We start from the raw sequence: 25542 nt of genomic DNA, 5'->3' as shown, positions 1-25542 counted from the left end.
GATTAGATAACCTTTCCCCCTGGAGGGGATGGGTTTTCTCTTCTTCCTTGGGCAACTAGAAAAGAAGCCCATTTCTAGAAGGAGAGAGAAAACTTTCCTCTATAGGCACTTCTTAGCAACCCCATCCTCCCAGTAGGGGCTCTTCCCATAGAACTAGCTTCCAAAGGAGATGGGATGAGTGATCACATGAATAAGAAAGTAGGAGAAAAGCTACTGTAAATAAAACCATTAGGAGAGCCTTGCAAATCCCAGCAAACCCCACAGCTCATAAGCTCATTAAGATTGGATGCAGTTCAGCCTCCATTCCTACCTTCTCTGCTTTGTGTTAATCTCCTTTCCACCACGCACACACTGCTTTCTCTCTGCTTTATTACCATACCTTATAGCAACATACAGTAGGGGAATCCTCTTAGCCACTCTGCACCTTGCAGAACAGTCCCTGCTTTTCAATAATGGAACTTCCAAACCCTTTAACCCCTCCACTGGGGGGATTGTTGGCAAAGAGCAAGGCTTGGAAGGGATTCTGAAAAAGGCAGAGGCTCTACTCTTGAAGAGGTGACAGCTTAGAATCTTACCCCCTCTTGGGCGACAATGGCCTTATTCTAACAGAGGACTATCACCTCTGCCCTCGGCCCTAGCACCAAGTAGACAATCCTCTTACCTTTCTCCAAACCCGTAAGCTCACAGCAAAAATACCTCGCATATGGAAGACTTGGATCCAGATTTGGTCCGGGACATGAAGACGCTGAGGAGTCTCATGACCACTAGATGGACTTCATTCAGGGCACTGCGCTCATTCTTCCTGGAGACATCCTGCAGGTGGGAAGGAGAGCCCAGAAGCCCACACTGACTTTAAGCTTGAGGCATCTGAACAAGATTCCCTCAAGCCTATCAGTGTTAAAATGTTCCTCAGATGGACTCAGAGAAAAAACAAGCTCCAGTGTATCCATGGACCATACCTGGATTACCGAGAGCCCGATACAATTAGGAAGCCATTATTAAGATACAAACAATTCGCTTAACGTTTTCACCTTGTAGCTACAAAAGGTCCACAAGGGCAGGAAGTTGGTCTTGTCATTAACCCCCAGGTTCAAAGCATGCCTGGGCCAAAGCAGGCACTGAAAATATTTTTATTAAATCAACAGAACTAGAGCGCTCGATGGACCGTTACCACCTGAAACTGTCAAGTTCCTCTAAGAGGAATGAAAAACTGCGAGGTGATCTCAGCCAACCCCTGCTTCTCAAACAGTATGACTCTCCAGTTTCACCTTTTTATCCATGCCCAGTTCAGCAATAAGCTGGGAAAGCAGGTTGTCCAGAGCCCCCTTGTCTTTCTCATCTTCGCCATCCAGATCTGTAGTGAGCATCAGAATGACCTGGAAGTCAAGAGAAAGAGAAATCATGAAAGCCAATTCCCTAAAGAACAACTCTAAACACAGGGTGGTTCAGAAGAAATCCCAACCTTCCTCACCTGCCTGTCAATCACAAACAACTACAATCCATGAAAAGGTTCTAAATCCCAGGGTATCCAAAGTTTAAGTGTCCAGAGCCAGAAGAGTCAAATTTTGGCACATGCCACACTTGGCACCACAGAAAATGTTTGCAGAAAGTTTACAAAACTAACTGACTAACCAACCAAACTGTCTTGAGATGGAGCAGTGTGCTGAGCTACGAATTAAAGAAGAATTCTGCCCAGAGGAGGGCAGCTAGTGGGAGAAGAGCTCTTAGATCACACTCTAATACTAACACTGAGAGAGACGCCATAGACCAACACTCAGGGGCAGGCCTTTATTCCTGGCACTGTCAACAACTAGCTGCATGACTGCGGACGTTTTTTTTCAATTCTCTGACCCTCGGGCCTTCTCATCCATAAAAGGAAGGGCTGTGACTTGCAGTTCAAAATTGCATTCCATTATTCTATGACCGAACATCAAACAAAGCCAAAGACGTGAGCTTGCATAAGGATGGACCGACTATAATGTGATGGACCCAAGTAAACTGTGGGATACCTGCATGTACGGGATGGCCCGGACACCTCCAACATTTCGCAACTGGGGCAAGGTCTGTAGCAGTCTCTCCAACAGCATCAGACGAACCATGTGCAGCCTAAAAGGCCAAAGAAAACACATGAAGCATGAGCTATGGCACAAACACTAACCAGCTGAATACAGTTCTTTCCTCCTGTCACCAAGGTAAACAAGAAGCCTACTGCTTAAGAACAATCCTAACATCAAGAAAATGTTAAGAAATGCCTATTTTGTGTACCAGCAACATAGAAGCAGAAATCTCACTCTGTTAAAAAGGAGTAAAACTATTCCAAAATACAACTGATGGTACTGAAAGCCTAATACAGCAAAGTTAAAATATTTCTCAAGCAAGCAGGTCCTACTTGTTCTCAGTATCAAAACCAAACCTTCAATAATAAGCTTTATGGGTCTTTCTAACACATCGCCCTATTCTGCCTCCAGCCATTATTTTCTGGAATTCTTCTATCTACAAATTCTACATCACCCGCTGCACAGTGACCCAACCCTTTCTTTCTCATGCTTCCCATGTCCTTGGGAAGGCCAGTCACTGCTTTACCCTCTCACACCTTGTCCATCATTTTTCCTAGTGTAAAATTCAATTTCTGTGCCACCCTTTCCACCACACTAGAACCATGATTCTCCCATACATACAGACGGCCATGACCTAGACTTCTTCATCTACAGATAGACAACTGGGCTCCCATATTAAATGTGTGCCTCTGGATCTCTAGTGAATATGCTGACTCAAGATGACCAATATGGAAATTAATTAATTAGGGTCTTGTTGACAAGTTGGTTTGTAGTCTTACCTACCACACAGTTTTACACAGACTACGTGTGGCATTTGCTGAATGAATTAATGGATTAACTCTCACAGATAGTAAACCATTCTTGCTTCATTTTACTTTACGGACTGTGTGTAAGAAACCATATGCCTATATGTTTTCTTGAAATATATGCTTTTCATGTATTTCTTGATACCTAGCAGGTATCCAGAATATTTTCAAAACAAAGTTTGAATGAAAGTACAGAGTCTAACTTGAATAATAAATGATTATCATTCTACAAAGAACTAGAAGGAATGAGCTAAAAATGTTCTTCAGAATACAGTAACACATAAAGGCCCACATGTGCATCCAGGAATACTTAGGCAAGCTACGGACGGACTACAAATGAGTAAGAATTGCTCAGAAATGGACAAGTACAAGTAAGGAAAGATGAGATGACAGCAGCAGTGTGATGCTTTTAGGATAAAACATAACAAGCTTTGAGATGGATTAAAGTCTTCAGATTTGGAGAACATGCATGTGAATACACACACACAAAGCACAAAGTCAACACAATGAGTGGAGTCTGGACCTGAACCAAGATCATGCCAGATTATTGGCTTTTCAAATTCTCAGATAGTACTCTTGAAACCTAACAAAAAAATTAAACACTATACCAAAAACTGCAATTTCCTTTTTTTGCGACTTAAAAGTAAAAAAAAAATCAGTTATTATATTATTTAAAACAACTCACTTAACAATTGTTTAATTAACCTGTTTCTGGAAAAAAAAAGGTAATTTAAAACCACTTTAGAGACTTTCATTATCAATATGGTTAGGTTACCTAAATTGACCCTCTTGCTAAAAACAACTGAAAATCCTAAAAACATATAACATCATTTTAGAAGCAAAGATGAGTCTCGAGAAATTTCAAAGGATTGAAATCATAGTATGTTGCCCAACCATAGCAAATTAAACTATAAATCAATAACAAAGAAATAATTAGAAAATTCCCAAATGTTTGAAAATTTAGCAATATACTTCTAAATATCCCATGGGCCAAAGACTAAATTACAACAGAATTTAGAAAACATTTTGAACTGAACAGCAATGAAAACGCAATATACCAAAATATGTGGGCTCCAGCCAAAGCAAGCTTTAAAGGGAATTTTAGAGAGAAATTTACAGCTTCAAATATGCATATAAAAAGAAAGATTTAAAATCAATGACTTAAGCTTCCATCTTATGAAGCTAGAAGAACAGAAATTTATGAAGAACAGAAAATTAAACCCAGAAAAATAAAGTACTAAAAAAAGTCAGTAAGTATAGAAAGGAAATAATAAAGAGTGGAAATAAAATAGAAACACATACAACAGAGAAAAGTTGGTTCTTTGTAAATAAAGTTGATAACTCCTAGCCAAGATTGACTTTTGAAAAACAAAAACATAAGTTACCAATATTAGAAATGAAAAAGGTACATCACTACAGATCCTAAAGACATTAAACAGACGATTAATACATTATGAACAACTTTATGCCAGTGAAGTTGATAACTTAACTAAAATGAACAAATTCTTTGAAAAGCACAACACACCAAAACTGACACATGAAGAAATAAAAATAATTCTATATCATTTAAAGAACGAATCTATAACTTAAAGTCTTCCCTTAAAGAAAGTCCAGACCCAGATGACCTCACTGCTAAATTTTTCCAAGAATTTAAAGATGAAATAATACCAGTCTTACACAAACTCTTCTAGAAAATAAAAACAAAACATGTCCTCACATTATGAGGCAAGAATAACATAAATATCAATACCTGACAAAGACATTTCAAAGAAGAAAAATCACACGCCTCAATAAAATAGTAGCAAATCAAGTCTAGTGGTACAAAGGATAAAATATCACAATCAAGTGTCCCCACAAGGTTGCTTTAATAATGAAAAAAATCAATTAATGTAATTTACAATCTTAAACAGAATAAAGGAAACACACATAAATCAACTCAATAGGTACAACAAAAACTAGAAAACTTCAAAAACCCATTTAAGATAAAAATCTCCCAGCAAACCAGAAAGAAAATTTCATTAATTTGATAAAAGAATATCCATAGACTTCAGTGAACATCATACTTAATGGTAAAATATTAAACTTCTTCCTGTTGAGAAACGAGATAAGGATGTCCACTGTCACCACATCTTTCAACACTGTACTAGAGGTCCCAGCCAATGCAATAAGGCAAGAAAGGCAATTAAAAGGTATAAAGATTGGAGAGAAAAAAGTTAAACTGTCATTATTTGCAGGTGGCAAGACTGTGCATGCAGAATCTATAATTAGAACCTAATTATCAAAATCTATAATGAGGATTTAAGTGAATTTAGAAAGAATACAAGGTTAAATACATTGAATACAAGGCCAAAACAAAAGCAATAATGAGATCACCAGCAATTAATTATTAGGCAAGAGACCGAATGAAGATAGAAATCCAGAGGGGTAAGCAGAGCCCTGAGACTGATTTTAGGGCATTTGAAAACTTAAGGCCATGATGCTCTGAAAGCAACCTGAGCATCTGGTTGCTGAGACCTTCAAAGGGCATCTGGAATAGGAAAAAATGGCCATTATCTGCCCTGAGTGGGTAGAGTCTTCTATAAAACCTCATAGAAGAACCAGAGAAGGCTACAACCTCAGTTTAAAAGTAAATAGAAATACACCACTTCCCCCCCACACCACTCCACTCAGAAGCCTACAAGAAAAACTAGCTTATTCAAATCTTGACATTGAGAAGAAGGGAGGGAAAAAAGAAAAGCTGCTAAGGATATAGTCCAGTTTATACATTTTTTCCTTTTGGTTAGCAATTTTTGTGTCTTATTTAAGAAATCTTTGCCAACCCCAATATGAAGATATTTTGTCTTTTAAAACCTGTAAGGTGTTATTCTTTTGCATTTAAAGTAATAATTCAACTAACTTTTTGGTAAAAGATCAGGTGAAGATTCATTTTATTCTATATTAATTTCCAAGTGACCCATAGCCATTTATTAAAAAGACCATCCTTTCCCTCACTGTACAGAAGAGTCATCTTTATCACTAATCTGGTGACCATGTGTGTGTGGATCTCTTTCTAAACTCTAGTCTGTTCCATTAACCTATTTATCTATCCTTACGCCAATATCCCACTGTTTTACTTACCACAGCTTTAGCTTTATAATAAGCTACAGTCATGTAAAGTCCTCTATCTTTGGGGGTTTTCTTCAATATTGTCTCGGCTAATCTTAGACCCTTACTCTTCCAAATAAATTTTAGTATCAGCTTGTCAATTTTGACACATACATAAAACTAGCTGAGATTTTTGACTGGGATTATATTGAATCTATATCAATTGAAGACAACTGTCATCTTTACAATGAGTCTTTCAACCCATAAACATGATACATCCCTTCATATATTTAGATCTTTAATTTCTCTCAGTTTTCAATATAGAAGTCACATAACCTTCAGACTTATACCTATGTATTTGACTTTTTCTGATGCTACTCAAAGAGATCTCAAGACACTATAAATAATTAAGCGCGGGAAATTTAAAAACACAAAAGAAAAGACATATTAAGAGACATGGAGAAGAGAATATAATGGTCTAACATCTGCAGAGTCCCAGAAAGAAAAATAACAGGAAGTGAGGTAGCAGCAATATCCAATGAGATAAATAGATGAGAATTTTCTAGAACTAACACATTCAAGCAAAACAAATGCAAAGAAATCCATCATAAGCATACCCTAGAAAAACCACAAAAAACAATTTAAAAACAAAGATCTTAAAAGCAGCAATAAGGACATTATTTTCAAAGGAGTAAGAGTTATAATAGCAGGTGACATCTTATTGGCAATAACAATGGATACCATTTTCAATTCTGGGGGGGAAAACTGCCAATACAAAATTGTATACCCATCAAAAATACAACCACAAGCTGGGAAAACTGGACAGCCACATGTAAAAGAATAAAAATTGACCATTCTTTTTCACCATTCACTAAAATAAACTCAAAATGGATTAAAGACCTAAAGATTAGGTCTGAAACAATAAGTCTTCTAGAAGAGAATATACGCAGTACACTCTTTGACATCAGTTTCAAAAGAATCTTTTCAGACACCATAACCCCTCAGAAGAGGGAAACAATAGAAAGAATAAACAAATGGGACTTCATCAGACTAAAGAGCTTCTTCAAGGCAGGGGAAAACAGGATTGAAACAAAAAAACAGCCCACTAATTGGGAAAAAATATTTACAAGTTATTTATCTGACAAAGGGTTAATCTCCATAATATATAAAGAACTCACACAGCTCAAAAATCAGACAACCCAATCAAAAAATGGGCAGGGGACATGAACAGACATTTCTCCAAAGAAGATATATGGATGGCCAATAGACACATGAAAAGATGCTCATCATCACTAATCATCAGGGAAATGCAAATGAAAACTACACTAAGATATCACCTTACACCTGTTAGAATGGCAAAAATATCCAAAACCAAGAGTGACAAATGTTGGAGAGGCTGTGGAGAAAAAGGAACCCTCATACACTGTTGGTGGGAATGCAAACTGGTGCAGCCACTATGGAAAACAGTATGGAGATTCCTCAAAAAGTTAAGAATAGAAATACCTTATGACCCAGCCATCCCACTCACTGGGTATCTATCCTAAGAACCTGAAATCAGCAATTCCAAAAGTCCCATGCACCCCTATGTTCATCGCAGCATTATTCACAATAGCCAAGTCATGGAACCAACCTGAGTGCCCAGCAACTGATGATTGGATAAAGAAGATATGGGATGTGTGCCTGTGTGTGTGTGTGTGTGTGTATATATATAGTGTGTGTGTGTACACACACACACACACACACACACACACACAATGGAATACTACTCAGCCGTAAAAAAGGACAAAGTCGTCCCATTCACAACAACATGGATGGACCTTGAGGGTATTAGGTTGAGTGAAATAAGCCAGGCAGAGAAAGACGAACTCTGTATGACTCCACTCACAGGTGGTAGTTAACATATAGACAAAGAGAACTGATCGGTGGTTACCAGGGGAAAGGGGGGGTGGGGGAGGGCACTAAGGGTGAAGTGGTGTACCTACAACATGACTAATAATAACGTACAACTGTAATTTCACAAGGTTGTTAACTATCATAATCTTAATTAAAAGAAAAAACACATTCACAAAACGTGAGCTAAATAAAGACATTTCCAGACTCTCAAAATCTGAGATTTTGTAACCAGGGGACCTCCCTAATGATGGAAAATTTAAATGACATACTTCAAAAAGAAAATGATCCTAGACAGAAGGTCTGAGATGCACAAAGAAATGTTGGGCACAGAAAGTGGTAAACATATGGGTAAATCTAACAAACACTGACCACCGAAACTGTACAAAACAATAAAAATATCTTGAAAGCTTTGAAAAGACTTTTTTTTTTTTTTTTGAGGAAGATTAGTCCTGAGCTACCATCTGCTGCCAATCCACCTCTCTTTGGTGAGAAAGACTGGCCCTGAGCCAACATCCGTGCCCATCTTCCTCTGCTTTATACGTGGGACGCCAACCACAGCATGGCTTGCCAAGCGGTGCCATGTCCACACCTGGGATCTGAACCAGTGAAACCCGGGCTGCCAAAGCGGAATGTGCAAACTTAACCATTGCGCCACCAGGCCAGCCAGCCCCCCATACAGACATTTTTAAAAAAATGAAAACAGGGGCCAGCCCGGTGGCCCAGCGGTTAAGTTTGCACGTTCCACTTCGGTGGCCCAGGGTTCGTTGGTTCAGATCCCAGGTGCGGACATGGCACCGCTTCGCAAGCCATGCTGTGGTAGGCGTCCCACATATAAAGCAGAGGAAGATGGGCACGGATGATAGCTCAGGGCCAGTCTTTCTCACCAAAGAGAGGTGGACTGGCAGCAGATGGTAGCTCAGGGCTAATCTTCCTAAAAAAAAAAATGAAAACATAAAAATAATAACTTAAATTGATAAGGAGGAGTAAAGTCTTCTAAGGTCCTGATAATATTCAGAAAGAAGTTACAGCTATTAGTTAACTTTAGTTTTGGATAAGTATGCATGTTGAAAGGATTAGTATAACTACTAAAAGATTAGAAACAAAGTGAACAACTTCCAAAGTTACAGGGTTGGGGGAGAGGGAAAAAAGGAATAAAAAGTAAATCAATCCAAAAGAGGGCTACAAAGAAGATAAAAAATAAACACAGAAATGGGCAGAACAAGTAAGAAGCACAAAGTAAATGGTATGCATAGATTTAAATATATCAGTAATTAACACCAACCATACATCAACTTAACTGATTCAATTAAAAAGCAAAGGTAGACTAGATTAAAAATATTTTTAAAAACAAATTTCAAAGAACCAGAAATCACAAAGACCATATTATCTCAATTCATGGATTTACCTAGAAACCCATTAACAGAAAAGGGGGAAAAAAAAAAGATTAAGTAGAAAACCCTTCTAAGTTAAGAAATTAAAAAACGAACTCCATCAAAACATCATCAGTTTACCGAGCCAGAGGTCACTTTCATCAAAGAGATGAAGCAAGAGGCTCAGTGGAAGTGGGCGGACACAGGGAACAGAGGGGACTCTGACGCCTGGCTGCTCCAGTGACTTTTTCTTCTCACGGAAATCACTCAGTTCAAAATACTGACTTGTTATTTCTGCACTAATGTGATAACTGGGGGCCTCAACAAATTCAACAAACTTCATATCACAAGTGTATTCTTGGGTTTTTCTTCTTCTTCCTCTTCTACTTCTCTAGTCACCTTTTGGTTGAGAATATATTCACTCCAATCCTCCACCAACCTCCACCAGAGTTTCCAGAGGGGATAGATTAGATTTTATTGATTACTGTCAATTTGTCAAACACCCCACCACTGGTATTTCTAGACATAAACACATATTTGCCTAGAAATGTGTCTGTCTTATTTCTCCGTTGCCTTATGAACAGGCTGAGCAAGGAGCTATGTCTAGTATATACTTAATAATTATCACTGTTGAGCCTAGAACAATGCCATTTATAAAGAGAATGCTATAGAATGAGTTTATGGCTAATCCTGAAACAAGAAAAACTTGAGTAAGGAAGATACATGTTTTTATCTTTATAGTTACTAAGGGGTATAGGGAGGCCTTCACAGAAAAACCACTTTCTATTCTCTCTGCAACTGATTTGATGTAATTCTAATTAGGACAAAGAAGATAAATCTAGAACACTTCCTAAGATTTTAAACTGTTTCATGAGTTTACTACCTTTATATTTCAAAAGAAATATACTGTTATCACTACTCTACCTCACGCAACTGATCCATCATTGTGTTCCTGAAATATCCTCTAGGAAAGCGTCTTGACTGAGGATAACTGGGTCCTGACCTGTTGCTGGCGTGGACATCTCCTTCTCCTTCCCCTTCTCCTTCTCCCTCGGAGCCATCTCCTTCCTGGTGTCCAGTGGTGGTGCTGATGGCACCAGTGCTTGAGCTGACACTTCCTGGTCCAGCCGGATGTCCCTCTGCTGTGGCATCACCATAAGCACTGCTCCGGCCAGATACTAGGGGGAAATGGTTTAAAAAATGCAAATCAATTCCCAAAACACAATGGAATCTGAAGTCAGCAATAGTTAGATGATGAGCGATACCTTCAGATATTTTTTCTTCTGTGTGAAGCTAACTAAGAATTGAACTCATGATTTTGGTCCCACAGCACTATCCTAAATGAATGACTCTCAAGGCAGCCATTCATCCTTCTACAGAACACAAGATCCACCTACAAGAATGATCTTTTAATCTCAGCTGCTGATAAATTTCCATCTCAAATTCCAAAGGAAATGTACACTGATTTGAGAATCTAGAAATTATCAGCTACTCTTAACCTCCTCCATAGAAAATTTTCATATCCAATTTTTAACCACAGACTAATTTATAAGATCAAACAAAAATGGTTTTGTCATGCTTCCTCATTCTAGAGCCCCATCCTATAAGCTAGTATACTGTGAAGATGGCCTGCTATATTAACACATCAGATCATTAATAGGATTGCCAAAAAATCTTCCCCCAATAGAAAAACCAAAACCACAGTATGATGGATTTCAAGGTTATACCATCATTGTTTTAGATTAAGCATGATTTGGGATTACGCATGTCACTGCTTTCTTCTACTAAGAGAAAATTAAAAGCTGTCTGTAAAACCTTTCAATAGTAACTTCACTGAGCTTAAGCTATTATCACTGAACATCAGAAACTCCAGGGGTGAGGCTGAATGAATTCCATAAGGCTTTCAATGAGTCCTCAAAGTTTCCCTTTGCTGAAACCAATCCCAAGACCCAAGGCAGGTCCCCACCCTCTGCCCAAGGAGATCAGGACCCCTAGCCACATTACCACTGTGCTCGCCAGCCACTGAGTCCACTGCACTTCCCCCGCTCTCCGAGCCCACACTACCACCATGGTCAGCAGGAGAGGTCCGAAGGGTGGAACCATCAGTCGCTGCTGTGCTGCCCTCGTCGTCTGAGGCTGGAGCTGAGAGAGTAACGAGAGCTGTTACAGGTAAAAACCCCTCCTTGGGGCAAAAGCATCACACCACATAGTGCAGAGGACACAATGCAGTCTATATGTCCTGTCATCAAAGAAGAAAGGGAAAGATTTGCTTTGCCGGTTAATCACTAACAGGAACAAACACTGGAACACGGTGCATTGCAAACAGTACTCAGACAGAAGTGAAAACCCAGTTCACTGGGCATTTCCTTCGCTATGACATTACAGTGCAAGTAGGACAGTGCAGAGATTCAGTAAGAATCCGTGACATGGACACTCAGTTTTCTAGCTAAAATGCTTCACGGTCACCATCGTGTAGGTGTTACTGACACCTGCTGAGATTGGAAACTAGCCATTACCATTCAAAGTATAGACTCTCAATTTTAATGATTTATTTTATAATCAGTCAATTCGTGCTTATTGTTAGGAAATCAGTTATCACGAGCTCTTGAATCAATCGTTTGGTTTTTTTTTAATCAGGTGGTTTAGAGGGGAACTCACTGGGAAATTTCACACCTCCTAACCATCCTCATCAGATGCTAATTATAAAGCAAGGAAATTCCCCAGAGACAGCCACAGCATCCAGGATCAGGGCTGAGCTGAGACAGGAGGAAAATGCTGGATGAGATACATGGGGGAGGAAAGCCAAGACAGCTACAGAGCACAGGAGGAACACAACTGGCACAGCACAAGAGCAACCTCCAAGCCTGAAATGAGAGCAACTAAAGAGACCTATGAAAAGCAACAAGCCAAGGCAGCAGGTGAGAGGGGCCAGCCAATTTCTCCCTTTTTTAATCTATCCAGGGTAAAACTCCCAAAAGAAAACAAACAAACAAACAAATACAAGAAAGCGTCAGTCTGAAAAACTCTAAATCAACCCTTCAGTTACTCAAGGGTTAGTTTTCCAGTGGATTGTTCAGGTGTGCCATCCTCCTCTATTTGGTCCAACTCTCCACTCAGAAAGTATTTTATTTTTTATCAGATTAGGAAAGAGATCGAAAGTAAAGACAATGAGGTCTGAAGACGTATCAGGCATCTGCATTGTCCACAAAAACCCTGTCTCCCAAGCTCACAGACCCCTGACGTTTAGCCACATCGACTGTTCTGAACCACAACTCAGATTCTTGCAGCTTCACTTTGATTTGCAAATGAAGGAAAAAAGTTAAAAGGTGTAAGCTCTATTTCTTATCTCCCTTTTAATACTGTCTAAAATGTTACAACTCGGGTGAAGCCCTGAGAGCTGCAATTTAAGCCCTAAAGCTGATCAATCTGCAAGCTGCTCTCTTGGCCTTTCCTCGGGGAATTAGCTGAAGCCAGGCAGCATGCAAAGTGTAGGGAAGCAGAGCCATGAGCACCTTTGCCGAGCTGCATCACTATGCCTTCCATACCTGTATTTCTAAAGCAAAGGCAGAAGCAGGAAGTCCAGAATGGCCTGTCAAAGCAGCTGCCCATTACACTCTCACAGCACTGGAAACAAGGCCTGAGGGTCCTGGGGCCCTGAGCCGTGCTCCTTGCTGTGGACAGTTACCTGATGCTGTGGTGTCAGAGAGGGTTCCTGCGTCCAGAGAGGAAGAGCTGGGTGCCTGGCCGGACAGCCCCAGGCTCTGCAGGCCCAGGGCACTGCTGCTGCTGCCTGGGAAACAAGTGGAGAGTGAGCACAACATCCCCTCCAGACCCCATCCACAATGCTGCTTTGGCCACCTGCTGCCCTCAGGAGTCTAAACTCACCAGCATGTGACCCCCTTTGGCCTAGAGGAAGTTAATCAACAGCCATTGCTGTCCACCCACCAAGTTTGGTCACAGAGATGGTGAAAGGCTTCCTTTAGCTCAGGCAGGACACAGGCTGGAGGAATCTAACAGATTTGGGAGGAAATAATCCAAAAGACCAAACTAACAGAAACTATGAGATTGGCTCCAAGACTGAAAATCCCACCACAATCTCTCTCACTCTCCACCTGTACCTCTGAACAGCTCTCACCCAGATCAACCTCTCCCCAAATCTGGGGACAAGCTAAGTCAGCCAGATATCAGTAACTGCCAAACCCTCTTTTCTGTGCAAGCCCAATGGGCCGCTGTGTTCCTGGCATTTCCTTCTACCTTGTTGGTCCTGCTGCAGGCTCAGGGCAATGGCTAGTTCAACCATGGTCTCGTCATCTGCATCAGGCGGGATGTCCAGCATGGGGGGGAAGCCCTCTGCGCCTGCCAGCAGGGCCTCCAGGGGAGAGGGGTTGCCATTGTTGACATTTTCAGCTGTCTCCAGGACCATCGACTCAGACTGCAGAGAGAAAGCTCTGTCAGTGTCCCGTGGTAAATGGTAGCTGTTGGAAGTCCACTGAAGAAGAGCTAGAGGAGAGTTCTGAGGATCCCCCTCCCTCTCCTGCTGCCAGAGACTCACCACCATCTCAAAATCTCCATGGTCCACCTCACTCTGTTCCTGGCTTTCCTGACGGATGTGACCACCATTCGGGATCCCTGATGACTGCATTTTCTCATCTGCATCATCATCGTCATCATCATCTTTGTCTCCTGAGTCAAAGAAACCCCAGTCACCTGACGGTGCTTGCTCTTTCCTCCTTTGGCATGTGGCATAAGTCAACATAGCAAACAAAAACCCAAGACAAGCTACCAACTAGCATCCTGTGCTTTAGAGGTGAACTCCAGGGTGCTGTGCCTGGCCTTATTCTCTTGTTTCCTGGACCTGACAGGATCTGGGAAGATGGGGTTGGCAGTGACAGCTTGCCCCACTGAGAAAAAGACTTTTCCAGCTGATGAAGGTTAAAAAAAAAACAACCTTGGATTCCAAAGGGATTTCCATAAAGCAGAGAAATCTAAGACCAGTATGCCCCATGAGCTCTCATCAACTCTCAGGAGACCCTGGGCAAGACAGGAAAATAATATAATCAAGATGTTTATTGGTTATCTGTCACGGCAGCTTAGAGCGTTATTTTACTATTTTTTCCCAAAATAACTGGGTCAGTGAGATTTTTTTCACACTACATAGTCATCATGAGAAGAACCAGAATTGAAATGTAAAATCATCGACCGGAAGCTGAGGACACCACTACAGGTTCTGTCCAGGCCAGCTTCTGTGTGATGAGAAGGCATAAGTCCTTCTTCTAACAAGGTAGAAGTCCAGGTGAGACTGCTAATTGTCAGAAGAGGATGGAGACCTTGCCTTCCACTCGATGGCCTGTGAAAGTACGTGAATATGGCCTTGATTGGAAACAAACTATCTGCATTCTAGCTTCTCACCAGAGAAAAGGTGCACAAACTGTTGCTTAGCTCATCAAAGCTTAGATAAGATAAACGATACTCAAGGAAGACTGTCTGAAGGTCACAAAGTTGCATACATTCCTCTAGACTTAGGCTGTACCACACAGCAGCCATTAGCCACATACGGCTGCTGAGCACTTAAAATGTGGCCAGTCCAGATGGGGACGCGAAGTGTGTATGTACTACACACTTGATTTTTAAGACAGTACAAAAAATTTTTTAAAGAATGCAGAGTTTTTCACTAATAATTTTTTATACTGACTACATGTTGAAATATTATTTTTGATTTACTGGATTAAATTAATTATTAGTAAGTTAATTTCAAATACTTCTTTGTACTAATTATAAAATGTGGGAACAAATAAAAAATTTTAAATTATGTAGGTCACTTTCATTGGGAATTTACTTCTGAGCCAAACCAAGTAACCAGAGAGTTACATAATATAATAACTGTGTAGAATTGTATATCACTTTGTAGAATTGCTTTTACTAGGCTGTTAAATGTTACCTCTTGACTTGTGTCCAAGTGTATCATGAGGGAAATCTCTCGTGAAATTTGCTATCACTTACTGTCAGTAAGTCTGCTGTGGATACTACCCCTTAGGCAACAAGAGAGACCCTTAACAAAGAGCTTTTACGCCAGGAAAAGTATATTTTTCCTGAAAATTGATTTTTTGTCTTTAGCCACTGTGATTCTTGTTAACTGTTCTTATTTTATTTTTGCTATGGTTCTTAGGAAGCTTTCAGCCAAATATAAGACCTTCTCCTAATCACCGCACAGGACCTCGTGATGTGGATTTTTTGCATCCTTGGCTTGGTTTTACTATTGTACCTTTATTTTCCTATGGCCTTGATTTTATTTTCATCCTACTTACTGTATGCATTTTTATATGGCACCTGAAAGTCTTCAGGAGAGAAGGTAGGGTAAAACAAGAGCTATGTACACAAAGTCTCCAGGACCTTGGTAAACACGAGCAGCACAGCCTAACGCTGTACCCCTCATCCTCCTCTCCCCACCACATGTGCACAAGCCTAACCCCAGACTTCACATTACCCATTGGAGTGTTGCTTCGAGGGGAGGAGGGCAATGTCACATGTCTCCGCTTGTTCCTGGGCCTTAGGACTCGAATTAGAGCTTGTTTACAAGAGAAGCTCACGGCAGGATCCTGAGGTTGGAAAGGAGACTGTCATGCTTAGGTTTTATATCATTCATGAAACTGTCTATAAAGCACTTCCTTTTTTGGCCAATCACTTACATGGATCTGGAGTATCTACCTACTCTCACCTGCAACCCTGCTGACCAAGTTCAACGGTTAATCCCATTTCCTGACCTGGTATATGTAAGACCCATTCGCTACATTCCTGTCTCTCAGTTCCCAGTAATAGACTGGCAGGTCATTTGCTCCTGAAGTCACTTTGGCTCTCTACAACTGGGTTCTGGCTTATAATCAGGCTCATCTTAGCTCTGTGCTAAAATCAGTACTTCTAACACTTAGCTTCTATGACAGAGTCAATGGAAATAGATCTTCATGATGTTCATTCATGTGTTCATTTAATTAGTACTTACTCAGCACCATGTAGCAACCACTAGTATATTCCCTGGGGATTCAGCACTGAACAAGAAGAACCAAGCCCATCCCTTTTTCAAACCTTTCTTTTCCATGAAATGAGTAAGATCTTAAAGCTCTTACTGATACTCAAAACTCTTAATTCCCATTATCTTCGTTTGTTTTATTTAATTAGTTAGCAAACTTATAAAAAAATTTCTAGACATTCTCAGACTGACAAGGGATATCTGGGGCTGTAATGATACGTACAGGACATAGCAGCATCTGCATGTAGATCTTGGATGCTGTATTAATACAGTCCAGCTCACAGGTACAGTAGCCATGGATAATGTCCACCAGAGCATTGACGGTAGCTTCAATATGAGTTAGGCCTGAAGGGGAGAAAAATACGGTGGAAGAAAATCCTAACTACTTGAGAGCCTAAGACAAAAGCACAAATTCCTATCCCCTCATAAAGGTCATGCTAACCAAAAAAATCACAAGTACACACGTAGCAAAATAAATAAAACACATGACCTTGACGTGCCTTTTAAGTTTACTGCTCAAGCAACCTCCAAACCTAATGAGCACCAGGGTCGTTCTACTTTTCTAGATTGCTATTCAGATGCTTACTCTTCCATCTAAACTTCGGATAGTGTGCGAAGTTAGTTAGATACCAAAGGCAGCGGCAGCTTAGAAACAAAATAATTCTCAAGGCTGATACTTAACTTTTATCTTTTGAATTGGCTTTGAATCAGGCTTTCAAAGATTTTTTTAAAACAAGTCAAACATCACTAAGACGCGCGCGCACACACACACACACACACACACACACACACACACACACAGTGTCTCTTTACATGTGAAAAATTCAACCCGACATGAAGAGAGAGAAGAAAATCCCACTTCTCTGCCACACTGCTAAATTCCTGTATCAGGAACAATGCACTGATCTCACAGACTTCTATTTCCTAACTATTATTTCCGGAATAAATGGATGATAAGGCTAATAAAAGCTAGGGGTTTGATCTGTTCAAAGACAACTTACATCAGGCTTCGCTCTCTATCAAGATTCAAGTATCCCTTTTAACACGATACCTGGCAGGCAGGCGGGTGCCAAGAAGGCGTTCTTGGGTTTGGATGCATGGAGTTTCCAGAAGTGGTTCACCAGCTGGGTGATGAAACTACAGCAGTCTCCTTCCAACTGCTTCTGAGGTTCTCTCCCCTCATCCACTCCTTCTAATCAGGAGAAGAAAAATTATTAACGACGGTAAATCTGAGATGGAAATTTAATTTGTTTTAAGGTTAACTCAGGTCAAGGAAGCTTGCCTGGGGAGGGAGTTTCAAGTGGGGCCCCAATCAATATGCCAACTATCCCTAGACTCCAGCAGGCACATCTAGGAAGAAAACAGTCTGGGAAGGAATATCACAGAAAACATCGTATGTTAGAGTTAAGTAGCAGGGGGAGCATTCAGGGTCTTCACAGCAGATTCAGAGATCTCAGGCCCAGCTGTTCAACTTCTAAAAGCTAGGGGAACACCTGAGACTTTCTAGAATGATTCCTAGATTAAAATAATAGAAGGAGTAACAAGATGATGACAGCATTTTGGGAGCATGTAAATAACAGAACTGCAGAGGCATCACTAAGCTGTATTTGACAAAGGCAAAGCAAGTTCGATGACCCCCAACACAAGGAGAGAGGAAGAAAACACAATCGAGCCCTGCTCCAGACTCTACCCACATTCATCAAATAGTGGTGAAAGAACAGCCTGAAAGCAAAGGCTGTGACCCCATTACTTTAAAGCAACCAGGGCCCGACCTTAACTTGACCCTGAAGATTAGACGAGGTAGTAACGTCAGAGACAGATTATATCTGATGTCCAGAGCACTAAATAAATGCAAGAATAATCTAAGGGGTAAGCACTGGAAAGGGTAATTACTCAAAGAGGTACAATCCTAATGTCAAAAGCCCTACAAGGCACAAAGAAAAGAGAGTAAAATCCCTGTCTCAGAGCAAGAAGTCAGTCAGAGGCCAGTGAGAACAGTAAGAGGACGAGAGGGTGAGAAGGTATATTAAGCAGATTTCAGGACCACGGCCACATAGGCCAAGTTCACCTGTTTCCATCTGGGGCAGCTTTGACTCCGTAAAGTGGACAAGGTTGTTAGGGCGCATGATGGCAATAGAGCGAGCTGTGATCACCAGCCTCTGGAAGACCTCGGGGTCCAAATCCTTGCCTTCTTTGCTGGATGTGTTGAGACACTGCACAGCTTTGCTCAGCAAGGCCTGATCCTAGAACAAAAGGATCACAGAGGATGAACCAAAAGCAAGGGCTGGGTACTAAAGCAATGAGGGGAGGAAAGCTGGCAGATCGTCAGGACAGCCATGTCCTCCCAACATGACAGCTTAATTACCAACTATCTGGAACAAATCTTCAAGACAGCCCAGCACAGGTAAACGTCTTAACACACAAAATGCTAAAGGCACACACACAAAAAATCAAAAGCCATGAAATCAATATCAAAGTATGATAGGAAAGCTAGAAACCACCGGATCCTCCAGAACTGCAACATCCAAGATCTCTTTCCTACAGTAGAAGAGTCACTTCCTTACAAGTTCACGTCGCCGAAAGGTTGTGTTTCCACAACTGCCTCCTTTAGAGGTTCAGCAGGTTAAACTCACCCTTTTCTATTCTCTGGGTTGGGGGCACAAAAGCTAACCAAGTCATCTGGGCTGCTGGCTTCTTCCTCATGGATCTGAACTGTCATCTTCTCCATGTGCAGAAACTGGTCTAACTTACTGCCTTCGGCCGCTACTTACTTTTACAGGTGAGATGCCCCCTCACCAGATTTCCCCCTCAGTCTCTCCACAACCATCCATGTCCTCATAAGCAAGTCCACCTAACTTAGGGTTGTGCTGCAGCTGAAGGAGTGAAGACCGCAGCAGTCCTGATCTCCTGACTGGTTCCCCTCCCCTCGCTCTTTTCCACAGGAGCCACTCACTCTCAAACGTCCTTCCCCTCTTTCTTAAACTTGTTCGTCCTATTAGAATGACAGAAAAAAATATATGCAAACCAGGTGCCCTTTAGTTGGCTTGTCCTCAGTTTTGAGTGAGCTCGTTAATTTCTCAGGAGAAACCTGAGACTGTGGGTGGACTCTTCAGTGCTGTCCTTTCCCCACCTGACTTCACTATGCCCCTGCTTTACATATGAAAGCCAACTGACTTGATTCCCTGTCAGCAACACAGCTTCCACTTCTACAGAAGGCATCCCGGAGAGGGAACAATTACCTTGTGGCTGTGGTAGGCCGAGCGGCTGGTGTGCAGGCTGGCCAGAAGGCTCTTGGACTGCTGCTGGACACTGGCAGGTGCTGGCAGGGATAGCAGCAAAGTGGCCAGCTCCTGAGCTGCATTCTTGTTTCTCTCCTGATGCAGAACACAGCAGAGTTACCACTAACCCCGCCTACACTCTGCCCTCCCCCTTCCTCCCTTCTAAGCTACCAGGGCTAAGTGATGCTCCATAGACTGCAAAGAGCAAAATGAAGAATTTCAGAAATTATACTCCCCCCACAACAGAGGTACAGAAACGGAGTCCCAGCTCATGACTCCCAGAACAGCGTTCTTTTACCAGCACTCATCCTAGTCTATGAAACACTCTCACTATGGGTCTCCCCAAAACAGGACATAAGGCCTTAAGCTGAAGACTTCTCTGGAGTGTCTTTGCAAATCAAGATTATGCTATAAATGTTCTTGAACTGTGAGCACTCGGGACCTCTGACAGCTTCACTGACTTCTTGCCTCTTCAGAAAGTTCCCGCCAACTTTGAAAAACTAACTTGCCTTTTCGATGATTGGGCCGACAGCAAAGCAGCTTTCCAGGGCTTCTAAAGAACTCACAACCAGCCTAGGGAGACAGAAAGCTGGCTTGAGTACAATGAGAATCCTTCTCTCCACCTTGTGCATTAGCCTATGCAAACTATAGTCGTGAGGACCTTGGGGACAGCTAATGAATGCCAAATACAAAATCAAAGCACAATAAGACCTGCCACAGGCACCATGCATATCATTCCCTCGTGTTACAGGCCAGAAGAAACCTGGCGCCTGCTTGGAGATCAACCTGAGGCCATGTTCATAATCCATAACTCAAAGACAGGGCTTTTCTTCCTCAAAGAGGATAAACGTGCTTCCTTCTGCTGCCTGTGGCAGGGATCACTGAGAGGGGCTTAACAGTCTTGATGCAATGGGACCAGAAGCTCAGGTGCCCATGGATCAGTAGGCAAAGGGATACACGACGGGAAAGGTTAAAGCCATCTTCTTACACTGAGAAGGTTATATTTTATTTATACCTCCAAGAAAATGCACAAAGGCACTTCCTATGAGTCCCTAAGTATGGGGAAGAGAACAAACTGTATTTTCAGGAGCATGCCAACTACCAACATTCAGAGTGCCACAAAGCACCCTTAGAAAATGGAGCAACTTTCTCTTAGGGAAGGAACAGGAAACCCAACTGTTCAAGGGTACAAACAACATGCTCCCCAGGGCTTACTCCTGTGAGTTTAATATGGCATGATAAAAGACCAACATCCTGATGGCTGAAGCTCTGGACAGAGAGGGAAAAGTAACGAGAAGGCAGCTGGAGAGAAAGAGGTCAAGGGGCAGAGGAAGGCAATAAAGAGCCAGGGAAGAGGGACTTGAGGCATGGGACCACGTTAGACAGAACAAGCTCTCTGGCGGCTTATCAGACGGAAGGACATTTCTGTTGTCCCACCGCCCCCAACCCCTTCTCATCCATGGTAGAGGGGGCAGAGAGGAAAGGGGTAAGGAAGAGAAAGCTAAGAGAGTTTGAAGCAGCCAACACCAAGTGCGCACATCCAACCCTCCGCATACTCCACTTTAGACACAGGAGAGCTCTGCAGCCATGCAATGACCAGAACAGAAAGAAGCAGCACTCTTCCACAGAAGCAGGCTCAACGCAAAGCCACACCATTGGTTACACTGCTCTCTGACACACACTCACTCGTACAGAGAAAAGAGAGAGAGGGCATACTAACCGGTCCAGCTTGGTTAGGGACTCAGTTTCAGAACTTGGGGGAGAAGCAAAGAAAAAAAAAAGGAAAAAAATGTGAAGCTCAGAGAAACTTGGAAATACATCCTAAGCAAACAATATGAGAATAAGGTAGGGGAAAAAAAGAAAAAGAGAGAGAGATAAGGGAAGGGGGAAGGCTGTGGTGGGAGGCAGTGATTCCAAGCCAGGCTATTCTTATGACTTACAATGTAAGAAACTCAAAATCTTACATCATGAGTTACTTCATCTACCATGGCATACCAGCAGCTACCTAGCACAAAGAAGCCAAGCGCAATGCCTAAGAAGGCCACTGGAGGGAGCCTTAGAAGGCTCTGAACTCTGCTACCAGACGGAGCAGACGGCCTCCTGCTAGCAGTGTTATTACCACATAAGTAGCTGCTGCAGAGAAAGATGAGAAGACGATGAAATCAGAATGAAACGGAAGATTTTTCCCTAAAATTTCAGCAAGACTGGATTCTAATCTATAATAGTGGCTTAAGCATCTTCTAGTCACCAGCCTCTGGCTACTCCAAAGGGTACCTAACGTTAAAGAGAAGGCACAGAAGCCCCCGGGCAGAGACTGGAGTCAGACGGCTCTGAGCTCACTTTCAGGCTTGACTGCACACTAAGGAGACACTGAGTGCAGGGAGTTGTGTGAAAATTTGAAAATCACAGGCTAGACTGGGGACAGTTATTAGAGGCTGACTCTCTCAAGACACAGGTTCTGCAGGGAAAGTGAAAAATGGCGAGAACTGAAGCCAACCCCTCCCAGTGCTGATACCTCTCCAGGACAGTTCCACTGGTGGTAGTAGGGGCAGCTGAGTCACTGTCTCCAGTGCCATTGCTCTGGTTCAGGTTTGAAGGACAGACGTTGCTGACAGAGGCAGAAGGAAATTCTTCTGGAGGCTCATCAGGCCAGCCAAACTGCTCCTTAGTCTTGCCATAAATTTTTACAGCATCGATCATAGTGACACCTGCTGGATCCACCGAGGCCCCGACTGCAATAAACAAGAGAGGCCTTTAGGATGCACGTTCTCTAAAGGGCTAACACCACCATTCCAAAGCAAAGACCAGACTAGTTTGGGCAAAGTAGCAAATCACATCAATTTTAGAGTCATAAAGGGACTTTATCTCCTGAGACTTCAGCGGCACCTTTGATCATGTATAGATGCTGAGTATGCGTAGAAACAGTTCCATGGACCAAAAGCCTAGGAAGTCCCCACCTCAGAAGAAGAGTCCCTAACATCACTGCAAGAATCTACCTGTGCTAACTCCTGTCCCCTACCCACAGGGATCTCTAAGCACTCCCTTTGTTCAAAGCACAGATCACAGTCATTCACGCTAACAGCAATTATTTCTCAGAGAAAGAATATCAGATAGGTGGCCAGTGAATGGTAGAAAAAGATGCCAGCCTTATGAAAGGCTCAGGGATTTGTACTCTGAGGGTTTAAAGTTTTTAACAGCATGGCAAGGCAAGGCATTGCTGAACACCTCTCAGCGACCTGTGACCTGAGGCCCTCCCCTGCGCTTTAAGAAAGCCTTGAGATTTCACATGCTAATCTTGCTGCCTCTTTGCCTGAACATGCAGGCAGCCCCATCAGCAAGGCTGACCCAGCCCTGCAGAAGTGAACACTGAAGCAGAGGTTTACCCTAGCTTTACCCCTCCCATTCTCCAGTGGATCCCCTTCCTGTCACCTTGCCTCATTTACATCTCAAATGAAGCTCACAGTGGCATGATGGCAAAGAACACAGAAGTATCAGTAGAGGAGAGGGTTCCAGAACACTGGAGAGCCACAGAGAAGTGGCTCCCAAGTCAGCAGTCATAATGAGAAGGATACAGTCAGTGCCAGGGGCCGGTGACTCACTGAAGAGGTTCAGTTTCTTATCAGCCTGCAGGGCTTCTTCTCTGGTGAAGGGGAAGTCAAACCAGCGTGAGCGACTCAGGTTAAGCTGCATAGTCCTCCCAAAGATCTCAATATAAGATGGGGCCCGTTCAATTGCCTGGGTCCCAATCTGGATCCGCATGCCTGTCATCACCATAGTGCTGTTGTTGTTAGTAATCTCAATGGTGAAGCCACCGGGCTGTAGGAAGTGAAGGCACACATCAGAAAATGAGTATGAGCTCTTCCTTGCACACCTGTAATACTTCCTCTGACAGTGACTCAGTATGGGATCCCAGACAAGACCTTTATCCTGTTAACTCCCGAGTAAGGACTTCCTTACTTCCAAGGACAGGAAAATAGAGGCAGGGGGTAGACGCCCCTCAATTTCAGGCTTCTCTCTCCCCAGTATTAACCCCCTCCTGCTGCCTTCTGCACAGTAACCCTGCTAGTAACATTAGAATGGAAGCCTTCCTGCATAAAAGTGAAAATATTCATTTATCCCAAGGACCACTTAGCTACAATCAGGCTTAGTGACTGTGAGTATATACTTCGTACTTGCATGCTGAAAGGAGACGTAGTCTTAAACCCTACTGTGTATGAGTCCTTCTACCCAGGGAAGGACCCAGCCTACTCCAGTCCTCACCTTGGTGTTGGCCACATACATGCCAGTGGAATTCAGCCGGTGCTTTATCTGTTGTGCATTGTAGACCTGCAGGAGGTCATTACCACCAAACTCCACATCTGTCAGCTGCTGGTTGTGTTCAAAGAAGTCAATGGGGAAGGTCACCTGGCTAGATGTGCGGGTTGCTGTGGAGAGCAGCACCAGGTTGCCAGAGAGCATCAGCAAGTATACTGTCTACCACCTCTGCACCCACACCACAGGTAAAGACCCCTCCCAGACTGCGCCCACACTCACACACACCAATCTCTCTAGGCAAACTCTGGATTATAATCTTTGCATCATACTCATGCCTACACGTGGTTAGCTGTCCAACAGTCATTATCCCTAACCACAACATGACCTAGCAGGACAAAGAAATCTGATGTTGGTGTGGGGTACAGTTAATAACAATAGGCTCTCTCATAGCTTCAAAGAAGGTCCAAGAGATAATTCTTTACTGGGCACCTAAGAACTGCGGACCTGAACTAGGGAGCCAATGGGTGCTTGTCATTTGTATGACGTGTCTCTAAAAGCCACACAGAACACTGGTGGCCTGAGGAACACTGACTCTGCTTTAGGGAAATCAGCTAGTACATTATCTCTACCTTTATAAAACATGCAAAGAGGACAGTCACTACTTCCTCATGGATATTTACAAGAGTCTATTCTGAGTCAACATCTAGAAGACTGCCGATTCCCCTCCCCCACGGGTCTTTGGAGGAGCCTTACTGATGGTAGCTGTTTTGCGCTTTCGAACAGGCTTCATTATGCTGATGACACTGCTGGGCTGCAGAGATGGCTGAAGCCAGTAGGAGGTGTTCTCCACATTGGCCATGTAAATGCGTAGGCTGCCATCCTCACACAACAAGATCATCGTTGTCCGCTGCTGCTCATTGCATGCTGTGTGCCTAATGGCAACCATGTCTTGGATCTAGGAGGAGGGGAGACAGGAGGGTGGTAGTTTCCGCACCTTCACATCAGAATCTACAGACGAAAAGATGCAGGGAAGCAACTGGTTTCATGGTCAGATGTGGGGTACAGAAGGGTGGCAAAGAAAAGGAATCTAGGAGAAAATGCACCAAAATTCTTTTACAGGCCTCCATTGAAAGAACTAAGAAAGTGACATAATATACAAATACAAAACTAGAGCAGGTTACCGTCTATTCAGGTGATGGGGGATTCTGGCACTGACCTTTGCTTTAGCAGGGAGAGTCTTAATCTCTTGGATAAGAAAAGTGTCTGGTTTCACCATAACCACCAGCGGCACACCTGTAGTTTGCTGGACACAACACACCAAGCCAGGGTGGTTCATCACCTCAGACCACTGGCAAAGGGCAGGAGACGTCTTACTGCCACCATTGGAACTGCAAACAACAAAACTGGCCAGTTAGGGTGTCAATCACGATCTACTAGTGTTTTTCTTGACCTAAAGGCCATCCTCACTAAATACTTGACTCCCAGAGCAACGTATTTGTCCTGGAACTCGACTTATCCATAAGTCTCAGTTTTATTCAGAGCTATATATATACTCCCCTATACCCTGATGTGTGCCCCTGGCAGGAGTCCTGGTTTAGGATGTCCACTGGTAGCTTCCACTGTCTGAGGGAACAAGTGGCCCTATATGTCTAGAGGTTTTAACTGCATAGGGCCATGGAACTGCCGAAGGCTGATGACCCAGTGTCCTATTAAGAATCTCTAAGCACATCAAGTCATATCTGAACGTTACCCATTTTACTGAATCCTAAACCAGGT

At 42.6% G+C, this 25542-nt stretch overlaps 1 protein-coding gene across 18 annotated transcripts in view; it reads right to left on the bottom strand.

The window, feature by feature from the left end:
• Positions 1 to 25542, bottom strand: part of UBR4 (ubiquitin protein ligase E3 component n-recognin 4) — a 127332-nt gene that overhangs the window by 52065 nt on the left and 49725 nt on the right. For 2 of the 18 annotated variants that reach the window (XM_070510886.1, XM_070510888.1), the window contains exons 45-65: positions 24983 to 25154; positions 24520 to 24721; positions 23773 to 23936; positions 23112 to 23328; positions 22028 to 22244; positions 21233 to 21265; positions 20022 to 20085; positions 19474 to 19608; positions 18303 to 18477; positions 17517 to 17600; positions 17286 to 17426; positions 16458 to 16579; positions 15695 to 15806; positions 13763 to 13893; positions 13465 to 13642; positions 12896 to 13000; positions 11215 to 11352; positions 10214 to 10388; positions 2010 to 2106; positions 1269 to 1376; positions 697 to 813 (exon numbers count right to left, since the gene is read on the bottom strand). In XM_070510886.1, coding sequence (XP_070366987.1) covers positions 697 to 813; positions 1269 to 1376; positions 2010 to 2106; positions 10214 to 10388; positions 11215 to 11352; positions 12896 to 13000; positions 13465 to 13642; positions 13763 to 13893; positions 15695 to 15806; positions 16458 to 16579; positions 17286 to 17426; positions 17517 to 17600; positions 18303 to 18477; positions 19474 to 19608; positions 20022 to 20085; positions 21233 to 21265; positions 22028 to 22244; positions 23112 to 23328; positions 23773 to 23936; positions 24520 to 24721; positions 24983 to 25154 — 2887 coding nt within the window. The remainder of the gene's footprint in view (positions 1 to 696; positions 814 to 1268; positions 1377 to 2009; positions 2107 to 10213; positions 10389 to 11214; positions 11353 to 12895; positions 13001 to 13464; positions 13643 to 13762; positions 13894 to 15694; positions 15807 to 16457; positions 16580 to 17285; positions 17427 to 17516; positions 17601 to 18302; positions 18478 to 19473; positions 19609 to 20021; positions 20086 to 21232; positions 21266 to 22027; positions 22245 to 23111; positions 23329 to 23772; positions 23937 to 24519; positions 24722 to 24982; positions 25155 to 25542) is intronic. The other 16 variants (XM_070510895.1, XM_044769845.2, XM_070510900.1 and 13 more) reach the window with 14 other exon arrangements.

Source organism: Equus asinus, chromosome 5 (assembly GCF_041296235.1).
Source record: "Equus asinus isolate D_3611 breed Donkey chromosome 5, EquAss-T2T_v2, whole genome shotgun sequence".
Taxonomy (NCBI): domain Eukaryota; kingdom Metazoa; phylum Chordata; class Mammalia; order Perissodactyla; family Equidae; genus Equus; species Equus asinus.
The sequence above is the reverse complement of the archived record's forward strand: the minus strand, read 5'-3'. Positions and strand labels throughout refer to the sequence as shown.